A 22,311-nucleotide genomic window follows, 5' to 3' on the forward strand; every position below is an offset into this window, starting at 1 on the left:
GTCCCATCTCTACCACCACCACAATAAGAAACAAAGTTCAACATGAGTTTTAGGGGAAACATTCCAACCACAGCACCCATCAAATCCTTGACGAGACCACGACCTCAGTCAGTATTAGCTTACACGCTGGTGGGACCCAGAAGCAGGGGGAGAGCTACACCATGCCCGGACTTCCGGTTTACAGAAACTGTGAGATCATCACGTAACTGCCCAATGGGTTCACCATGCCCGCTGCCTAGACAGAGCCAATTACCAAGACAGGGGAGCTGCAGGAGACAAAGAGCAGATCACACACAGCCAGCTGTGTGGGAGACCATTTCATTACAACTCAGATCCTTTTCGGAGACGACGCGCTGCTGTTCTTCATCCACCTGATTCGTGGTTACCTGTCCTGGTGGCCCCAGAACACCAGCATGCCTGGGTGTGAGGGCTTCACGTGGCCGTCCCCACACACACAACCAACACCAGCACACCTGGGTGAGTGTGAGGGCTTCACGTGGCCGTCCCTGCACACACAACCAAAGCCAACACACCTGGGTGAGTGTGAGGGCTTCACATGGCCGTCCCTGCACACACAACCAAAGCCGAAACACCTGGGTGAGTGTGAGGGCTTCACGTGGCTGTCCCCGCACACACAACCAAAGCCGGTGCACCTGGGTGAGTGTGAGGGCTTCACGTGGCTGTCCCCGCACACACAACCAAAGCCGGTGCACCTGGGTGAGTGTGAGGGCTTCACGTGGCTGTCCCCGCACACACAACCAAAGCCGGTGCACCTGGGTGAGTGTGAGGGCTTCATGTGGCTGTCCCCGCACACACACAACCAATTCCAGCACACCTGGGCAAGCCTGAAGGCTTCATATGGCCGTCCCCGTGCACTCACAACCCCAGCCCTGGTTGTCCCTGCCCAGCTGCTTCATAGGAGCGAGGTGGGAGCTGGGAAATGCAGAAGGGAGGTCTCTGGCCTTCTCAGGACTTCAGGAAACGGTCTGGACTTCCAAGATGTGTGGGCTGCCAGGAGTCTCTACACGCCTTGCTCAGTGGTGGAGAGGAGCCCCAAGCCCAGCCCGCCACCGTGCCCTGAGCCTGCCCCGGCACTCACGGACTGGGAGCTGTCCCTACTGTTGTCCCGGGACTTGTTCTTGGCCAAGCGCTTCTTCTTCTTGTGCAGGGGCCTGGATTCCAGGATCATCTCCTCCAACTCGAAGGTGGGGTCGCAGTGCAGACGGCCTTTCTACAGAGGGATGGGTGCTGAGCCCGGCCCGTGGATGACGCCACGTCCAGCCCAGGGTCCCCCCACTGAGCTGCCCACAGGCTTACATTGGGCACGAAGTCCGGCTCCACCCTCTTCTCGCTCAGATGGCCCCACAGCACACCGGCCAACGCAGGGGCCGCCTGCATGTCCTGGAGGCTGGAGAACCGGTGCTCGGGGTTCACAGTGAGGAGCTGCAACCAGGCATGAGTTAGAGGGCCCAGGGCCCACAGCCCACCAGCACGGAATAGCCCGGCACCCCCAGCCAGGGCCCACAGCCCACCAGCATGGAATAGCCCAGCACCCCAGGTCAGGGCACCCTGAGGAGTGTCCCACCAGGCCTGAGGTTCAGAGCTCAGGAACCTCAGGGCCACGTGAGGAAGGGTGGTGCCGACATCAGGCCAAGCACTGTGGTTGGCTCAGCATGTGGCCCAAGGGACGCCTGATCTGAGTGGTGCTGCCCAAACTCCTGGCTCCAGAGGACAGCAGAGGGATATGCAGGGAAGGCTCTGCCGGGATTTGCCAGGAGGTGGCAGCCGAGGGCTGGCTAGCAGCTAACACTCTGCCCACGGCTGGCCTCACAGTAACTATTCCAGAGCCACTCCCTTCACCGCATGGGACCTCCCAGGTGAGCCCGGGGCAGCCGTGCGTGGCCTGGGAAGCAGCATCCCAGCGCTGGCACCTCCCGTCTTTCCAGGGAAAACGCCACAGACCCAGACCCTGTGCGAGGTTTCCCAGGCCTGGGCTTAGGCGTGTGGGTCATCCCCAGTCCCCACGCAGGCCCTCTCTAGCCCAGTGCCACCTTGTGAACCACCTGGGCAGGTGTGGCCGAGCTTCATAGGGCTAAAGCAGAGTTAAGAGGCTCTCTCAGGGCTGGGGAGAGGCCCCCGGCAGGCAAGGCCTCCCTGACTTTAGGCCGCTTGGCTACAATTCCAAAGCAGGAGGCCCCACCTGCCTGAGACATGGGAGCTGGGAGACAGCTGGGCCCGTGTGGCACACTCGCTCCCTTCCCTGTCCTGCCTGCGCCTGGCTCTGACTCTGAATCCCCCATGGTGTTCCAGTGAGGCTCTGAACAGGGAGCCGCACAGGCCAATCAAGACACAGCCCCGGCCTAGTCCCAGATCACAAATGTGAGGCACCACTGATGGCCACGCCCCTGCCCATGTCCCTGCCAGGCTGACGTCCCTTGAGAGGCATTTGCAGTGGGCAGTGGCTGCCCACCTTCCCTGGGAGGCACTGGAGCAAAGCGTCCCGGAGATAGCATGGGCTTGAACCCACCCACCCCACCCCACACCCTCCTTCCAATACGTGGGACACAGGGACCTGACTCAGAGCTCCTGTGTGGTGACAGGCAGGGCGGATGCACAAGCCTGCTGTGAGGGTGCCTGGGGACACAGCTCAGGGGATCACCAGGACACCAGTGACCTGGTAGGGCTCGCACCTGGTGAGAGGGCCACAGAGCCTGCCACCAGCTTGCTTTCCGGGGCTCGGGGCCTGCCATCTGTGGAGGCCCCCACAGGCTGCAGTGAAGGGACCTGTGTCCGCCAGGAAGCGGCACTCAGTGTGCACTGGAGGGGGTGCCCCGAGCCACAGATGAATGAGGGAGGGAAGTGGGTGCTCCGTGGGCAAGGAGGCTCAGGGATGGGGGCTCACCTTCCGCAGCAAGGCCACCATCTCCCTGGACCACGTGGGGACATACTGGACGCTCACGGTGCTGAACAGCTGCACCAGGGACTCCACAGCATTGCTGGAGTGGATGTCGTAGGGCCTCTGGAGACAGGGAGGCAGCGCTGGGCAGATCCTCCTGGCCCCCAGGACACCCAGAACAATGCCAGACACAGGTGGCATCACCCTAAGAGGACTCCCTCCCCCCACCCCAAGTGCAGGCACAGCTCTGAGCACAGCCTGGCCTTCACCTGCCTCGGGGAGCCTGGGTTAGATAAAGCTTGCACCCAGGTCCTGCACCACGGCTGCTGTGCCCATCTGGCTGGGATCCCAGGGGCCTGGGTTCAGGCAGAACAGCCCCAGGGGGCCAGGAGGGAGCTTCCTCAGAGGTGGGGTCCTATGCAGGGCTGAGGGGTATGGTCTGCAAGAGGGCCCCAGCCTCCCAGTCTCCAGGAAGTGGCCTCGCCATGGCCACAAGGGTGAGAGCACAGGGCCCCAAAAGAAACTTTTTGTGGCAAGTTCCAAGGCAGCAGCACCCCTGCTGGCCAGTTCTCAGCCCTGTCCACCCCGCCAGAGGCCGGCTTGCAGGCCCCAGCAGCGGTCCCGGGAAACCACGGTGACTGTCCTTCCTCCCCCTGCTCAGGCATTCCATCACCAACTGCACACTTTGCTAAAAACGTGACTCCTCAGACAGAGTGGAGACATCCCTGCACGCCTGGGCACTGGGGGTGGCCGCCCCCCTCCCCGGCACTCATGTCACCCACTGGTGGGGGCAGACAGCAGGGGCCTGGCGGCCAAACCCGGGAGCTGCAGGGGGTCCATACCCAGCCTCGCAGCAGTTCATAGGCCATCACCCCCAACGACCACCAGTCCACCTCGAAGGAGTAGCCAGTCCCGCCGTTGACGAAAGAGTGGAAGATCTCTGGAGCTTTCCGACAGAAAGAAGGACCAGTTGAGCTGCCAATGGATCACAGCCTGGACCCGTGGGCACAGGGCCGACACCTTGAGGCCACACCCCGAGACCAGGCTGCCTCCAGGGTGGGACAGAGAAGCCACCGAGGTCTTGTCCTTCCCACCTGGAGGAAGCCAGTTCCCATCTGGAACCCCAGCTCGGGCTCACCCATGTACGGCTTGGTGCCTGCTAACGCCGTTGCCCGCTCCCCGTCCTTGACGATGGTGGCGATGTTGAAGTCGGTCAGGTGTGCGTGTCCTGTGCAGAGAGGGGTCAGCTGTGGCTGTCCCAGGACCAGAGACGCATCCTTGCGTGCAGGACTCCCCTCCCCCTACAGGCCCATCCCTGCCGCCACCCACCTGGGCTGCCCACACCCAGCCCCACCCACCTCTCTCATCCAGGAGAATGTTGTCAGGCTTGACATCTCTAGACAGGGCAGAAAGTGGGAAGGTGAGTTGAGAAATCTGCCCTGTTTCTGCCCTGGAACCTCTGCCACAATTCCTGGAGTCCCCAGGACACTCCCCCCCACCTCCGGTCACCCACTCGAGGCAGAGGCCTGGGAGCCTGACTTGGTCCTCGGACGATACTAGGACCTCCGGGTAGGGGCAGAGGCGATGAAGTCAGCCACTTTGTTTCCTGTGGCATCTGGACAGCAGCACACACCCGGCACCAGACGCTGGGAGGGGGCCTGGAGCCCCAGAGGACAAGAGCAATTGCTGGCAGGGCCTGCCCTCCCACTCCACGACTCAGCCTCTAGGAGACCAAGCCGCCTCGGCTCTCGCTTTGCCCCGACTTTTCCAGGCACGCAGCCAGTGCTCAGCGACCAGGTCATAACTAGACATCCGAGTCCCCAGAAACAGAAATGCAAACACGTCTATTCGGCTTTAAAATATACCTCACAGATATTTTCATTTTGTTCCATAGCTGCGGAATTTCAGCCTAATTTCTGCTTCCCAATTTCACTTCCTTCATAATCTGCTTCCTATTTTCTTTTTTTAAATTTTATTTTCAGAGCCATCACACCGGCTCTGCTTCCTAATTTCATCCGCTTTAAGCTAATGTTAAAATTAGTTTGGATTCCCTGGGACATGGTGGATGGGCAAACGGGAGCCTTCAGTTAAACAGACCAGGTGAAGGCCACCTGCTGTGACCCGGCCCCGTGTCCGTCCACCAGGGCTAACAGCCCTCTGTGCCCAGTCTCGGCTGGGGCTACTGGGACGAGGCCCCCCACATGGACACCAGGCACACAGCTATGGGGCTGACCCGGTTGGCGCAGGTGCCACAGCTGGGGGCAGGCACTCAGGCAAGGGTGGGGCAGAGGAGCTGGACCCGCTCTGTGGGAGTGCGGACGCCCTGCCAGCAGTCTGACCCGAGGTTGCTGAAGCCCTGCCCACATCAGCAGGTGCCCGCACTGTCTGCCACGCACACACCTGTGGATGATGTGCTGGCCACACAGGTAGTCAAGGGCCAGCGCCATCTCGCAGATGTACAGCCTCACCGAGTCCTCAGAGAACTGCACGTTCTGCTGCAGGTGGTAACGCAGGTCCCCACCCAGAAGCAGGTCCACTACCATGAACATGTCCTCCTCGTCCTGGAAGGAGTACCTGTGGGCACGACGGAGGGCCTGGTGTGTGCACCGCTGGGGAGCCAGTCATGGCTGCTCCCACCGCTGACACACTCCCCCTAAGGACCGCAGCCCCACCCCAGCATCAGTCACCAGGCATTCCCCGGAGGAGGGGCCTGCCCAAAGCACTGATGGCACCCCAGCCCAGAGCTGCTCTGAGCCCAGATCCTGAGGAAAGACACACCACCCTGTGCTGGAGGTGGCCCAGCTGAGGGCCAGAGGCACCCGGGAGTGGCAAATGCAGAGCAGAGCTACAGCGCCCAGCTCTGGGTGTTTCAGGCTGCCTGGTCTCCTCTTCAGTAAAATGGGGATACAAACATCTGCCTCAGAGAGTTGTTAAAAAAAATGAGGCGACGTAGGTAACACTCTTGACACAGTGTTGGGCAAAGAGCTGGCATTTAATAACCAGCATCCACGGTGAGGACGATGGCAGTGATGGTGGTGGTAGTGGTGGTGATAGTGATAACAGTGACTGTAATAGTATGGTGAAAACAGTGATTGTGACCGTGGTGGTGGTGGTGGCAATGGTGACAATAGTGATTGTGTTGATTACAGTGATGACGGTGATGAGTGACGGTGACAGTGGTGATGGTGGTGACGGTGATGGTGATGGTGATGACAATAGTGATGATTGAGGGTGGTGGTGATGGTGATAACAGTGACTGTAATAGTATGGTGATAACAGTGATTGTGACCGTGGTGGTGGTGGTGGCGATGGTGACAATAGTGATTGTGTTGGTTACAGTGATGACGGTGATGACAGTGATGATGACAGTGGTGTTGGTGATGGTGGTGACGGTGATGGTGAGGATGACAATACTGATGATTGAGGGTGGTGATGATGGTGATAACAGTTACTGTAATAGTATGGTGATAATGGTGATAACAGTGATTGTGACCGTGGTGGTGGTGGTGGCAATGGTGAGGATGACGATAGTGATGATTGAGGGTGGTGGTGATGGTGATAACAGTGATTGTGACTGTGGTGGTGGCGATGGTGACAATAGTGACTGTGTTGATTACAGTGATGACGGTGATGAAAGTGATGACGGTGACAGTGGTGATGGTGGTGCTGGTGATGGTGATGGTGATGACAATAGTGATGATTGAGGGTGGTGGTGATGGTGATAACAGTGATTGTGACCGTGGTGGTGGTGGTGGCGATGGTGACAATAGTGACTGTGTTGATTACAGTGATGACGGTGATGAGAGTGATGACGGTGACAGTGGTGATGGTGGTGCTGGTGACGGTGATGGTGATGACAATAGTGATGATTGAGGGTGGTGGTGGTGATGGTGATAACAGTGATTGTGACTGTGGTGGTGGCAATGGTGACAATAGTGATTGTGTTGATTACAGTGATGACGGTGATGAGAGTGATGACGGTGACAGTGGTGATGGTGGTGCTGGTGACGGTGATGGTGATGACAATAGTGATGATTGAGGGTGGTGGTGGTGATGGTGATAACAGTGATTGTGACTGTGGTGGTGGTGGTGGCGATGGTGACAATAGTGACTGTGCTGATTACAGCGATGACGGTGATGAGAGTGATGATGGTGACAGTGGTGATGATGGTGGTGACGGCGATGATGGTGGTGAGTTTTTCAGTCCCTAAACTCTCCCCCACTGACTAGTGCCAGAGACTCCATGGGGGCACATCTCCATTGTAGGGAAGCCCTGGGCTTCCAGCAGGCTCCGAAGAGACTGCATTAACTAACCCCAGCACGCCATGGCCACCTGGGCCCCTGCCAGCCCTGGGGCACAGGAAGGAGAACAGATGGGGAGGGGTAGAAAGGGCCTGTGTGTGGCAGGGGCATCTCCGAGGCACGAGGGCCAGGGAGCACCAAGGGCAGGCGAGCACAGCCGGTGCCTTCCCAGCTTCAGGGCGGCGAGTCTCTCTGCAGAAAGGCCACGGCAGGCTCACCAGAGGTTCACCAGAAAGACGTGCTCAATCTCCTGCAGGATCTCCAGCTCCCGGAAGACGTTGCGGACCTCGTCGCGCTCGATGCACTGCTGCTTGTTCATGTACTTCATGGCGTACATCTTCTCTGTGTCCCGCTTCTGCACAATGCACACCTGGGGGGCACAGGGCTGTTCGGCAGGATGCCTGGGGACACACGGGGACACCTGGGAATGCATGGGGACGCCTGGGGACGCATCGTCAGGACACACGGGGACACCTGGAAATGCATGGGGACGCCTGAGGACGCCTGGGGACACACAGGGACACCTGGAAATGCATGGGGACGCCTGGGGACGCCTGAGGACGCCTGGGGACACCTGGAAATGCATGGGGACGCCTGGGGACACACGGGGACACCTGGAAATGCATGGGGACGCCTGGGGACGCATCGTCAGGATACACGGGGACACCTGGAAATGCATGGGGACGCCTGGGGACGCATCGTCAGGACACACGGGGACACCTGGAAATGCATGGGGACGCCTGAGGACGCCTGGGGACACACGGGGACACCTGGAAATGCATGGGGACGCCTGAGGACGCCTGGGGACGCCTGGAGACACCTGGAAATGCATGGGGACGCCTGAGGACGCCTGGGGACACATGGGGACACCTGGAAATGCATGGGGACGCCTGGGGACGCCTGGGGACACACAGGGACACCTGGAAATGCATGGGGACGCCTGGGGACACATCGTCAGGACACACGGGGACACCTGGAAATGCATGGGGACGCCTGAGGACGCCTGGGGACACCTGGAAATGCATGGGGACGCCTGGGGACGCATCGTCAGGATACACGGGGACACCTGGAAATGCATGGGGACGCCTGGGGACGCATCGTCAGGACACACAGGGACACCTGGAAATGCATGGGGATGCCTGGGGACGCATCGTCAGGACACACAGGGACACCTGGAAATGCATGGGGACGCCTGGGGACGCATCGTCAGGACACACAGGGACACCTGGAAATGCATGGGGACGCCTGGGGACGCATCGTCAGGACACACGGGGACACCTGGAAATGCATGGGGACGCCTGGGGACGCATCGTCAGGACACACGGGGACACCTGGAAATGCATGGGGACGCCTGGGGACGCATCGTCAGGACACACGGGGACACTGGGGACGCGCCACAGCCCCTCTGCCTCCTGGACGTGGCAGACGCATTCCTCGCTGCACATGTGGTAGCATATTTGTTCTGGGGATTAGGACTTGGGTGTTTGGGAGGCCAGGATTCTGCCCCCAGAGGTTCCTGTACTGCTTAGCGTGTGGCCCTGGAGGCACCTGTCTCAGTCACATCCTGGCTCCGTGGCTGTCACTGAAGACCCCTCCCTGAGACTCAGTCCTGCGTTTCAAGTCTGCAGCAGGACACATCTGTGAACAGCACTAGCTGCAAACGGACAGGGCCGGGCCTGAGAGCACCCAGGCGTGAGTCGGAGCCATGCAGTGGCCAGCTGTGCGGGGAGGGCCCCTCACCAGCCATGACCTGGGCAGGGAGTTTTCCCTTCCTAAACCCCAACATCCTTTTCCAGGGCTTGGAGCAGCAAGCAGCCTGGAGGGGTACTGGGGAACGAACGCGAAAACCCACTCAGCACAGAGCCAGCACCCAGGAAGCCTCATCAACTATGGCTGCAGCTTCACCCTGGACACACATCATTCCACACTCCAGAGACCGCCTCCCGTCTCAACACCGTGAGGCCAAGGCCCCTCACCCTGTCCTGCAAGGAGACACACAGAGTGAGCATGGGGCTTGGGGGCCACTGCTGCCACCAGAGCGGGACCCCTCGGCAGCACCGGTCCCCACATAGCTCTTCAGGCACCGTGCCCTCTGAGCACGGATCGTCAGTGTCAACACTGACGCTGCAAACGCACAGCTAATTGCTTGGCAGTGAGGATCAAAGTGAGGCAAGGGGTGAGAAGCATCAACGAGCCAGGGGTCCCTTGTGGCCAAGGAATGTCAGTCAGAATTAAGGACAAAGATCCCCAAAGGGAAGCCAGAAATTAAGGCACAAAATTGTAAGCAGCAGAGCCAACACCCCTGTCTCCCACTCAGGTTGGGAGAGGACAGGTAACCCAGACCCATTTCCAAGGCCTTCCACAACCTCTGCTATCTGGTCCTCAAGGAGTTGGAGCCCAGCGGGGGACCTGGAGGAATTGGACGATTCTGGATCTCAAGGTGGGCCACAGACGGCCCTCGGCTCCTGGTCACATGCCCTGGAAGCGTGGTGGCACAACCCGTAGTCCCAGCTACTCAGGAGACTGAGAAGGGGGGATTGCTTGAGCATGAGAGGTTGAGGCTGCAGTGAGCCATGATTGTACCACTACACTCAGCCTGGGTGACAGAGCGAGACTCTGTCTCTAAAAAAATAGTCAGATGATTAACAGCCTGAATTCCATGTGCAACCTTCATCCCTCTCTGCCACGAACGGTAACACGTCTGTTCTGGGGATTTGAACGTGGGTGTTTTGGAGGCCACGATTCTGCCCCCAGAGATTCCTGTACTGCTTAGTGTGTGACCCTGGAGGCACCTGTCTCAGTCACATCCTGGCTCCGGGGCTGTTACTGGAGACCCCTCCCTGAGACTCAGTCCTTTTGTGACGCAAAGCGGTGACCCTCCCTCCCCCTGGGGGCCACTGGGAGTCACACTGTGCACAGAGCACAGGGCTGGCCCAAACCAGGAAAGCACATCTGATGGTGCCGAGCAGTGGCCTGGGTGGATCCAGCTGCAGCACCATGGCATGGGAGACAGTGACTTGGCCTGGCACCATGGGCTCTAAGTGTGGCCTCTCCAAGAAGCTGGCACCAGGCGTGGCCTCAGCACCTCCCCGACCGGTGGGTGGGGAAAGCTGGGCCTGGAGGGACAGGAAGAGCCTTGTGTTGGGGGCTACCCAGAGGCGCGTGGGCTGACAGGGGCTGACGGGGGCTCCCGAACACACGGCCACACCTGCGAGGAGCGGGGGCAGCTGCAGGCAGCCCGAGAAGAACAGACGGAGACTGAGCTTGAACGAGGCTGCCTTGGGAGGGCTGGGCTGGGCGGGGCTTCTCCTGAACTTCCTGCATTTCCTGCCACCACTTTTAAAATTGTTATTTTGAAAGCCAGTTGAGGGTTTCAGAATGACAGTGAGCACAAGCTGCAGCAGCCCTGGCTGCCCACTTCAGCTCCGACGACCCTCTCCTGCTGCTTCCCGCTGCCAACGGGGCAGAGTCTCGTGGCTCAGCAGCATGGCCTTCCTCCCACGCTCAGGGCCGCAGGAGGCAGAGGTGTCCCGTGCTCCGGACGGAAGCCCCAGCCCCACTGCACAGGCACAGAAGGAGCAGTGCTCTCCCGCGCCAGCCCCAGCACCCGTGGCCTCCCGCAGACGGCCACTGCACGCTCAAGGTGGCGACTGCAGGTCTGGAAACCGCTCCCGAAGGGCTGTTTCTTGCCCTGGGGCTGGGACCAGACAGGCTGTGAGACAAACAGGGTGGAAAATCCGGCCCCCACCCTCTGCCCCTCAGGAGCCTGACTTGGGGGCACTGGCTGGGGCCAGGGCTTTTGCTGCTTGGGGGGAAGCTGGCGGGGGAGCTGCAGAGCCCCCCTCTGCCTGGAGCAGCGCCAGTGCCCAGAGCCCAAGGCCGTCTCCAGCCGGTCCCAAGCCTCGGGCTTTCTGTCCCTTGTGCAAAGCCCCAGAAAGCTGCTGCCTAAGCCACCGAACCCTCTCCGGGGTCCCTCTGCCCCTCCCGCTCATGTTGCAGCTCAGCTCTTATGGCGGAATCTCTGGAAGAACATGCCTTCCCTTGGGGTACGGAACCCCCACAGCCCACTCACCAGGGCACAGGGCACCTGGGCTTCCCGTGCCCTCTGGGCCCAGTCACAGGTGCAGCGGACACTGACCGGGTGTCTACTCCAGACAGGACCTCACCCCCCTGCCAAGCGAGCTCACCCAGGACCACCTGTTTTCCCAAGCGCGGGGCCTGGGCTCCATCTGGGGCCAGCCCCTTGGCCCTGTGACCCGAGCCTGCGCTCCCCATCACACACATCTTGTCACGCGCAGCCAGGGAGCAGGGACAGAAGAGCCGCCTCGAGTCAGGGCCTGGCCTCGCACACCCACAGTTCCGTTGTCCACCAGAACAAAGCAGCAGATCCAGTTCCCTCCAGCCTGTTACCCCACCTGGGAAACAAACTGCCCTGGATGGTGGAGTCATCAGTCACGATCGAAGCCCCTGGCCTGGCCCTGTGGGAGGAGCTGCCCTGAGGAACAAGGGGAGGCAGGGTTACACCCAGGTCTCCCGAGTCTTTGGGCTCTGTGTTCTGGAACATTCTCAGCTCAACTGCAGTTCAAGAAAAGTTTGTAAGTCTTCCTCTGTGCCAGCCCCATGCGAGGTACCGGCAGGGCAGGCTGAGTTGCCATGGTCGCTCCCTGGAGACCCTGGGGGGAATGCCTTGACCCCCGGCAGCAGGCCCGAGTGTGTCCCCAAATGACACAGCCACCAGGAGCCTCGGAATGTGGCCTTATTGGGAACAAAGGTCTTTGAAGATGTAATTAAGTTGAGGATCTGGAGGCCCTGAATGGGGATGGGCCCTAAAGCCAATGACAGGCATCCTTATAAAAGACAGAAAAAAGACGACGGTGCAAGCACCGGGGCGAGGAGACAGCGCAGGCATGGGGGCGAGGAGACGGCGCAGGCATGGGGGCGAGGGAGCGTGAAGGTGGGGCAGAGGCAGCGATGTGAAGATGCCGGCCTGGGGTTGGAGTGACGCGGCAGCAACTGAGGACGCCACGAGTGGCCAGCAGCCACCAGACGCCAGGAGAAGGCACAGCGGGTTCTCCCACGGAGCCACCCAGAGGACCCACTCTGCCAGGTCTCAGGCTTCCCATCTCCAGGACTACAAGAGACACTTCTGTTGTTTGCAGACACTGAGTTACGGAACTTAGTTCTGGCGGGAAACTCACTTTCTTCGCACCTCCTGTGTGTACGCATCCCTGAAAACACCCTGCAGGCTTTGACCACCCGCGGCCACGCCTGCAGGCAGCCGCCTCACCGGGCTCACGATGCGCCCTCATCCAAGCACCTGCCAACCCAGCAGCCCACTTCCCCCATCTCCTTCGCCACTTTCTGACCCAAGCCAGCAGGTGGGGAGCCTGGCCCCGCCCCTTATTACTAGGACCCGCCCTCCGAGGCCTGGACCGTCGGGCACGCTCAAGGTGGTTTGGGGGTGGTGTGGGGTTTTCCGTTGAAATGGATTTCATTAAGTCAATCACATCACAGTGCTCTCAGGTGAAGACAACAGAGAAGAGGGCAGGTCCATCAGGCTCCCTCGAGCCCCTGATGCGGGAGGCTCCAACGAACAGTGGCATAAAGCCCTGGGGTTGGTACAGTCTCTCTGTCTGGAGGGACCTCAGCACCCAAGATCACACACAGCAGTGTTTACAAAAAAGACTGGAAATCCAGCGGCCTTTTGTGACCAGGCCTGGGAGGCTGAGGGCAGGCAGGTCTGACTCAACCGCTTCCTCCAGGAAACTGGTCCCTGCTTTCCCGGCTGCTTCCTCCAATCATCGACTTAAACCCAAAAAGGAAATGGAGTTAGAGGTCTTGCCACGAAGAGGAACAAGCCAACGCCGGGCTCCGGAGCCCTGGGCTTTCCCCACGAAGCGCCACTGACAGGGAGGCCACGGTGCCACCTGCAACAGGCTGGGACCTGCAGCCACGTGATTGCCATTTCAACTGAATGCTGTTCACGCATTTTGCAGATTTCAGTGATTCACCCAAGCTCTTCCTCTTTCCAAGTAATTTTTGTTCCCCAGAAACAAATGCCTGACCACAAGTACCTAAGGCCTCTAAACGGTATGAAACCACCTCCGAATCCTACCTGGGGGAGCTTCTGATGTCCCAAGGAGAAGCAGAGCTTGGGCATGTGGGGACAGCAGGGCGAGACAGGGCAAGGCAGGCTTCCTCCCAGGGATCAGTGCCGGGCACCACAAAAACAGGAGGGTCAGTGCCCAGGAAGGGGCTGGAGAAGGTGTCTGCAGTGGCTGAGGAAGGCGCAGCCCAGTATGGAGCCTCTGGGGAGGGCACTGGAGGCAGAGGGGTCCCCCAGGCAGAGCTGGACTCTCGTGCACTCCAGAGGCTGCTCTACCTCCCACTCTTCTCCTGTCCCTCCTGAGAGCCCCCCCGAAGCTGTTATCTTGACGTCCCTGAGAAGCTGTGTCTCACGGGCCACGTGTCCCAGGCCCCTCTCCCTGGTTGAGCTCAGGATTCTAACGTGGTGAGTGGGAACCAGTTTTGGGGTTTCGGTTTTCCCCTGATGCTAAATGGCTGCTTCCTAGGCCATGGCCGGTGGAGTTAAGAAGCCTCATGAGGCCACAAACCTCTTGGGAAGAGGTGGACACTGGCGGGCTCACTGAGGGGCCAGGGTGGCAGCTGTAGGGGCCATGCTGCAATGGCACTGCGGCTCTTCTTCCATCTGCTGCAGATGGCAGAGGGGGGGTCTTTGTCCCAAGAGGCTGGGAACCCCCCGTGCCCTATGGCTGTCAGGTGTCGATGGCCAGGGAGGGGCACCCAGCCCACCAGCTTCCTGGGGGACGGAGCTACCTCCCAGGCCCACACGTGCAGGGGTGCTTGAGCTCCTACCTAAAGCCCTCGTTTAATCAGAGCATCGCCGTGGGGCTAAGGCATGCAGTTGCTGCGGCTGCAGGACGGTTCCTTCAGCAATAGCTGCCACCCCTCAGCTGCTACATGCCGGCTGGAACCTTGCTGGGCTTGGAAGAGCAGATGGGCTGGGGCGCCGTCTGAGTCCTCACCAGTGCGGAACCACCATGGACATACTGTTTTCTGGTGCTTCCACACAAGTGATCATTCTGATGAGGTCTGGGATTCTGGGCTATCTTCAAACGGAGCGTGGACATGCTGCTTCTGAGTGGCTGAGAACCTGTGGCCACGTGGATTCTCCCACTTGGGGATAACCAAGACTCTTAACACCTTGCCCTGCTACTCCCAGCTCTCCTCTCCCCCCGGGACTCAGGACCTGTGCACAGGATACGCGTAGTCCATGACCCATCTTGAGGGCCACCCTCCGTGCTGCCCAAGCTTGACAGCTGCTTCCAGGGGAGCTCTGCCAGCCATTTCTCCGTTGCACCCTCCTGACACCTCTCAATACATCCCCGAGTCCTGGGCGGCACCTCCATGTCCCTTCCTCATCCGCCACATTCCCATGCCTTGCTGCAGCCCCCTCTGAAACGGGGGGTTCCTCTAGCAGGTTTGCCCACTTCCCTTTTTCTGCCATCCCTGCTGCTAGATGAGGTCTCTATGAATTCTTGGGGGGACTCTGGGTGCTCCTTCACTCCCAGCCAGAGCTCCCTCTCACCTGTTTCTGCAGAGCTGTGAGTCCAAAGGGTTTCACCCTCCACACTCTGCACTCCGTGTTCTGTATGGCCCCTTCTGAGCTTCTGGCCCCTTCATGTCATGGCTCTCCCCTACCTGCTTGGTAGGTGGCCGGGGCAGGTGTGGCTGCCATCCGTTCCTGTCAGTCAGGGACCACCTCTTCTCGCACCTCTGGCTGCCTCAAGCCTGTGGCTCTCCTGAGTTGCTGGGGAGGCCTGGGGGGCTGGAGGTCAGGTAAAGACAGGAAGTCTATGTTGTTCAAAGCCATTGCACATGGGCTAATTTGTTATAGCAGCCATTGGACACTTGGCAGTATGCCTACCGGGGCAGGTGGGCAGCTCCTGTGGCACGCCCACCAGGGTGAATGATGCGGCCATGTGATGGGACCTAGGGCAGGGATGCACATTGCACAGGGGACACCAGACACACGGCTGGGGGAGAAAGCAAGGTGAAGCTGTGACTGGCATGAGTGGTGTGAACAGTGTGAACTGTGAGTGGCATGAACTGTATGAGTGGTGTGAGTCACATGACTGGTATGAACCATGTGAGTGGTGTGAGCTGTGTGAGTAGTGTGAGTGGTATGAACAGTGTGAACTGTGAGTGGTATGAACTGTATGAGTGCTGTGAGTCACGTGACTGGTATGAACCACATGAGTGATGTGAGTGGTGTGAGCCGTGTGAGTGGTTGAACAGTGTGAACTGTGAGTGGTATGAACTGTATGAGTGGTGTGAGTCATGTGACTGGTATGAACCATGTGAGTGGTGTGAGCTGTGTGAGTAGTGTGAGTGGTGTGAGCCGTGTGAGTAGTATGAGTGGTATGAACAGTGTGAACTGTGAGTGGTATGAACTGTATGAGTGGTGCGAGTCACATGACTGGTATGAACCACATGAGTGATGTGAGTGGTGTGAGCCGTGTGAGTAGTATGAGTGATGTGAACAGTGTGAACTTTGAGTGGTATGAGCTGTATGAGTCACGTGACTGGTATGAACCGTGTGAGTGGTGTGAGCTGCGTGAGTGGTGTGCCACCCTTGATGCCAGAAGCAGGTTAAACGGATATATTAAAAGAAATCAGGCCAGGCGCAGTGGTTCACACCTGTAATCCCAACACTTTGAGAGGCAGAGGCGGGTGGATCACGAGGTCAGGAGTTCGAGACCATCCCGGCCAACATGGTGAAACCCCATCTCTACTAAAATACAAAAAAATTAGCTGGGCGTGGTGACGCGCGCCTGTAGTCCCAGCTACTCAGGAGGCTGAGGCAGGGGAATATCTTGAACCCAGAGAGCTGAGATTGCACCACTGCACTCCAGCCTGGCAACAGAGCAAGACTCCGTCTCAAAAAAAAAAAAAAAAAAAAAAAGAAAGAAACCAACCAATGGAAATACGAACCAAAATCTTTCTTACAAGGGTTATTTCTGGAAGGAAGGAGAAGGCAGGACGAAGGGATAGTGCCCGGGTCTCCAGGTGACGTGGGCAGCAGAAGCAGACGGGATGCTCAGGATACGGAACCACAGAGCCACCTGGGCCCTCAGCAAGTAAACAGCAAGGACAGGGCCCACAGGGTGACTGGTGGTCATGGGCCCACCTCACTGCAGAGACTCATCCAGATCCTGACTCAGAGAAGCCATCAGAAGACAGTCACAGGCACTGGAAGAACACGAGCCTGGCGCAGTGTGACGGGATCGTAAAGACCATTGTTCCCGGTGTGGAAAATACCGTGGTGGTGGCTACGAAGACAGTCCTCGTTTTTAAAGATACACACTAAACTATCGATGGATAAAACGACACACTCTCTGGAATTCATGTCGGATACCCAGGGCACGGCGGGAGGCGGGCAAAGTTTGTGGCTGAAACAGGATTGCGCCGCGTCGGTTCCTGGTGAGGCTGGACCCGGGTGCTTGTGGGGGGTCACTGTGCTCCTCTCTATACCATGTGAGTTGCACCTTCTAAAAACTAGAAAAAGAGAAAAGTGGAGGCAATATTTCCGTGGCCCCAAAACCCATGCATGGGCCTCAGTCAGGAGTACAGAAAGGACCCCAGCCCCTTCCCCAGGTGGCAGGGCCTGCACATGGCCTGGTCAGCAGAGGGACATGGTCAGTGCCGGGACTCTGGGCCCATGGGGACGCCTGACTGCCCCGGAAATGGTCAACAATGCCCCTGTGGTCCTGGATGCCACAACCTGTCATGAGCTTCCCAGAAGGGGGTGACCCGATGGGGTGGCCAGGGGCTCCCAGTCCAGATGAGGAAGCTGAGGCCGGGTGGCAGGTGGCAACCCCACCGTGCACGGGCCCCACACATACTGGGCAGCTGTGTCTGCCACGCGTGGGCCCAGCGGGATGGCGAGGAAGCTTGCTTCTCACTCGTGGGCTCGCTGCAGGACAGCCAGGGAGGCGGCCCGGGAGGGGTGCCTATGACGTCATGCTGCCTCAGGTCAGTCTCAAATACAAGTTTAACTTTCCACACCAGAACGGCTCAGTCACCCTCAACACGGTTTCCAATACTATCCCCCACTCACCCCAGCGGCTCCAGCCGGTGGCCAGAGATAGAAACTTAGAGGTGAGTCTCCCACCTAACAGAGGTTTCCTTTCCTGGGCCATTCAGACATTTGCCTGCCAGTTTACATGTCAATCACGGTGTGACCCTGGACCTGGTGCCTGGGATTCACTCACCAAGCAGAGCTCCTCTGGATCCGACAAACGTGTTGGCCCCAGGGTCCCTGCACTCCCTGTTTGTGCCCCCAACCTCCAAGTGCTTGTAGGCACCAGGCCTGCAACGTACCCGCCAAGGTCTGTAAGTATGAGAAGATCTTCAGCTTCCATGCTGTGGTTGTATCACGGAAACCCTCCTGGCCCAGTTCTACCCCCAAAGGTGAGGCCGGCCCTCAGGGACCCACACACGTGGACAGATCCCTTGTTCTTTGACCACAGCCTCCCGGCTGCTGAGACCAGAGCTGACAGCTGGGCGGGCAGTTTCGTTTTAAATGCCCACTCCTTGGGCTGTGCTCCCCGGACTGTGCTCCCCAGGCTCCCACTCCTTGGACTGTGCTCCCTGGGCTCCTGCCCTGCTGGGCTCCCACTCCCTGGACTGTGCTCCCTGGGCTCACAGGCTGGGCCCCTCGGACCTCCACTAGTGCTTGTTCCTCCTAAGCCAGGTGACCTGACCTGAGGCCAGCAGGGCCACCTCTCTGGCCTCAGCTTCCTTGCAGCTCCAAGGCAAGGCAAGGACCATGCACGCGCTTGTTGAGGGAAGAAAATGAGAAAATGGATACGAAAGTTCTTCTCCTCCTGAATTAGTCATGAGGGAAACAGCTGATTTTAAGGCATAAAGGTGCAGCCTGGGCGACCCAGAGAGATGGGCCCGGCAAGTTCCCACCGTGTTTTGACCCATTTAGGAGTATGTGGTAACCGTTTCTTCCATGCGGACTCTGCACCGAGGCCCCACACAGGATTTCTTTGGTCCTGCAGTGGTGGTGGAGGCAAATCCAAAGCAGAGGATGAGGCACAGAGGAACCTAAGTGTGCCAGCGGGGCTGGTCCTGGTGCAGCTTCACCCCTCTGCCTCTGGAGCCTGGAGTGGAACCGGCCCTGGCAGAATCAGCTTCCCCACGGCAGGGAGAGCACGATCCCTCCCCCGACCCTTTAGGAGCCTGCAGCTGCTGTGTACACAGGGTTCCTCTGGGTTCTCTGATCAGCGCTGTCATCCCCCGTCCCAACTCTGGCCTGGCGGGGAGAGTGGTCTGTTTAATCCTAAGCATCTCTGTCTCCTTCAAAGCCACGGTGGTCAGACCTAGCACAGCCTGGAGCCCCCGAGACTCTCCAGCGCTGACCTTCCCAGAGAAAAGGCAGCTGCTAAGCTGGGTCCCTCAGTGTGGCAGGCAAGTGGATGAGGCCTGGAGAACTGCCAGTTGCCCTGGCAGGGGGCTTCCTCCCACTATCTGGTCAGGGCACGGGGCAGCCTCCTTGGGACCGAGGCAGCTTCTACTAAGGACTGTGATTCGGCAGCTGCTCTCAGAGGCCCCCATGGGAAGCTGGACAGCAGGCCCAAGAGATCTACATGATTCAGGAGACACCTCTTGCTTTAAAATGTAGGTTTTCTTATCACGCAGGTGAGTGAGATCAGGAGACGCCTGCCATTGATGAGACCATTTGTTACAGTTCCCAACAGGAGGAGGGGCATGCCACACCACGCAGGGGAACACCACGGTCTCAGAGACAGATGACGTGATGGGGAAACACGGGCAGAGCCTTGGCAGAGGCTTCCTCGGGAAAGGTGGGGAAAGCCGGGTGAGCACGCTGGAGGCTGGCCTGTGGGGATATAGGCCCACCCTGGGCGTCTGAGGTCAGGCCGTGATTTGTGCAGGGGATGTGGGCCCGAGCCTGGGAGCACACAGAGGAGACAGCTGGGGGTGGGTTGGGGGTTTCATTTGAAAGGCAACCAAAGGCAAGTGTTTGTGATCTCTAGGAAGTGGCTGGCCCCAGAGGGGCAGTCTCTCCACGGTCAGCAAAGCCCTGACATTAAAGCGTTGGAAACACAGTTCATACATGTGCAATGCATGCACCCACACATACATACCCCATACATTCATGCGCACACACAGGCATGCACACACAAACACACAGACATGCATGCACACACACACACATACCACACCCACACATGCACACACAAACACACAAACATGCAGGCACACATACACATGCTCATGTACACACACAGCCATGCACACATGCACGCACACACGCGTCCATACACGCGGAGGAGGGGGCAAGCTGGGTGGACACTTGGGCAGAGACCAGGCTGCAGTGCCGGGGTGACTGTCCAGCCCTGTCTGGGCCCCCAACGCTCCTGAAACCCTCGCCCTGTGCCAGGCTGGACATGTGGGGCCAATGTGGGGCCAAGCACTCCCCATCAGAGGTCCAAGGGAGGAAGATCACACTGCACTTAACCATTTAAACCCCAAAGCCAGACAGGGTCTGTGGTGGCCAGTACTATATGCCACACTCCTGAGAGCCACAGGCCAGAACCCTCGGGAAGCATTTTACAGATTGTATGAGGGCTCAGGAGAAGAGCACTGTGTGCGCTGAACCTCCCCACAGCCTGTCCTGGGGCCCTGGGTCCAGCCAGCAGATTCCTTTGGTCCCCACAGGAGGACAGGTCAGTTCAGCCCAGTAAACATTCTCTGGACCCAGCAACAGCACACGATCCTCCCCAAGCTGGGGGAGCCCATCTTACACACACAATCACAAAACCACAGCAAAGTCAGCAAAAACCCAAAGCCTGTATCCAACCGTCTTAGTCCCAACTAACGAAGTCCAGAAACACCACTGCTGCAAGGTCCCCAGGGGCACCGCACACTCCCTGCCAGATGGGGGTCATTCTGTGCCACACACTTGTGGCCGCCACAAAGGGCTCCTGCTGCCCTGAGCGGGGTGGCCGGGCGGCCAGCTGGCGAGGAAGCCAGAGCCTGTGCTGCTGGGAAGTGAGAGGTGTCTGGGGAGAAACCCAGGCTCAGCTGCCCGCAGTGACTGCAGCAGCCCCTGCCCCGGGAGCCTGGCAGCAGGCCAGCATCACGGGGCTTCTGCAGACACTGCTGGACGTCATCAACTTTCAGAGGCCACTGCTGGCTCCCTTTCAACCAGGCTTCCCGGACACTAGGGGGCTGTCGCGTGAGGGTCACCCACGGCACATAGACCCAGGGTCCTCAGATCCCAAGTCCAGAATCCAGGCCTGGACATCTCAGGAACAGGGTGGACATCGCTCACCATGGGAACACACATCACAAATAAGCAGCCCCCAGAACACCCAGCTTCCGATCAGCATCAGTGTCCGCTGGCTGCGAACGTGAGGAACAGAGCTGCCTGCCAGGCTGAGGTCACCCAGGCTGCCTTCCGGTGGAGCTGCTATCCTGGTGGCCTGGAGAGCATGAGGCCCCCCAGGGAAGCCCCCCCAGGGCAGAGCCTGGGCTACAGGCAGCGCTGACTCGAGCCCCCCAGGTGGTGGTCTGGGACCCCCCATGACTCCAAGCTGGCAATTGAGTTTCATCCCAAAACCCAGACACCTCCGAGTTCTTCTTGGCCAGTGCTGCTTTCCACCTGCAGCGAATCCCCCCGATGGATGTGAGGAACCCTCAGAACCAGCTCCTCCCGGCATGGACTCAGAGGCCACAGGCTCAGCCGCTGCGTTACGGCCACACCTGGCAGGGTGGTCCTGCAGCAGCCGCTTGGAGGTTGCCATAGTGACCACAGGCACTGTCTTCTCGCTGAGACAGCACAGGGGGCCCAGGCAAGGTGGAATCCAGGGGCCACGCCCACAGGCCCTGCACAGGGACATGGAGCTGGGGAGCCCGGCCAGGCAGCCCTTCTTTACCCACAGACGTGCTCTCCCTCTTCTTGCTTCTCTCTTGGGTTCACCTGAGACGTGGGGTCACTGCAAGGACAGGCGGTTCCTCGGGGTGGGTGGGGGCTGTGGTGAAGGCCTTTTGACCCCCGTTTTCTTAGTTCTTTCCGCACAGCCTGGGAAACGCGGACGCCATGCGCCTGTGCCTCTTTCTCTCTCTCGGAAAGGGGGACGGCCTGCGGGAAGGGGTGCGCAGGGCAGGGCGAGGAGCCCAGCCAGCTAGGGGGGTTAGAGAGGAGACAGCAGAGACCCATTCAGGGTCAAGGGGCGGGGCTGCACCCAACTATAACCATTGCCCAACAGCCAGCCGTGCCACCGAGAAATCCATCTGGGCAGGGGGCTCTCAAACCCCCAAAGGAGCACCACACCCCTAGAGACACGCCTCTGCCTCCTGATAGCTGTGCCCATCAGACAACACCAAGCTGGCGTCCTGGTGCTCCCTGCAGCATTCTGGCCGAGTGGAAACCCAGCCTCTGTGCCTACAGACGTCAACAGGAACATGTGATCTCCCAGCACTTAGCACCTCACACCCAAAACACTCCTAGTTAAGTGAGGGTCTGGCTGTTATTCCCAGGAGCACCAGTCACAGCTTGGCAAAGCCAAACCTGACCCTCCACCCACACCTGCTGCCCAGGCTAGGTACAAGAGCCACACGCCCAGCCCACCCAACTCCTCCAGCCAGAAGCACGGCCGTGGCTCCAGAGGACACCCACTGCCCCTTTGACAGGTGCGAGAAGGCAGGACGCAGGGCCGCGCAGCTCAGGAACAAAGTTGACAATTTAACACTGGGAAAAGCTACAAAATAAAGTCTCTTAGTCACAGTAGCAAAAAGTTACGTGACAAATAATAACTACAGGAACAACGTAGCATAAACATAGCAAAATATGAAGAATCAATATAAAAAGCAGACGCCTATTTGGGTAAAAGGCACTAGACCCCTAGAGAGGTAAGATCTCAACTTTGCTCTCAGTTAATCTGAAAATGTAAATCCTACCCAAATCCCAGTGGGGTTACTTTCTATTTTGACAAGACATATTCAAAAGTCCATGTGGAAAAATAAACACAAGGGAAGAGCCGGCATTTTTGGCAGAG

General features: G+C 58.9%; 1 protein-coding gene across 4 annotated transcripts in view; it reads right to left on the reverse strand.

Annotated features, from left to right (window-relative positions):
- Positions 1-22,311, reverse strand: part of STK32C (serine/threonine kinase 32C) — a 100,230-nt gene that overhangs the window by 12,372 nt on the left and 65,547 nt on the right. For 2 of the 4 annotated variants that reach the window (XM_007964465.3, XM_038009749.2), the window contains exons 3-10: positions 7,417-7,568; positions 5,297-5,470; positions 4,255-4,292; positions 4,035-4,124; positions 3,739-3,842; positions 2,903-3,019; positions 1,318-1,443; positions 1,100-1,231 (exon numbers count right to left, since the gene is read on the reverse strand). In XM_007964465.3, coding sequence (XP_007962656.1) covers positions 1,100-1,231; positions 1,318-1,443; positions 2,903-3,019; positions 3,739-3,842; positions 4,035-4,124; positions 4,255-4,292; positions 5,297-5,470; positions 7,417-7,568 — 933 coding nt within the window. Of the gene's footprint in view, positions 1-1,099; positions 1,232-1,317; positions 1,444-2,902; positions 3,020-3,738; positions 3,843-4,034; positions 4,125-4,254; positions 4,293-5,296; positions 5,471-7,416; positions 7,600-14,807; positions 15,048-16,228; positions 16,778-22,311 lie in introns of those variants that run through there. The other 2 variants (XM_073019473.1, XM_038009750.2) reach the window with 2 other exon arrangements.

Source organism: Chlorocebus sabaeus, chromosome 9 (genome assembly GCF_047675955.1).
Source record: "Chlorocebus sabaeus isolate Y175 chromosome 9, mChlSab1.0.hap1, whole genome shotgun sequence".
Lineage (NCBI taxonomy): Eukaryota > Metazoa > Chordata > Mammalia > Primates > Cercopithecidae > Chlorocebus > Chlorocebus sabaeus.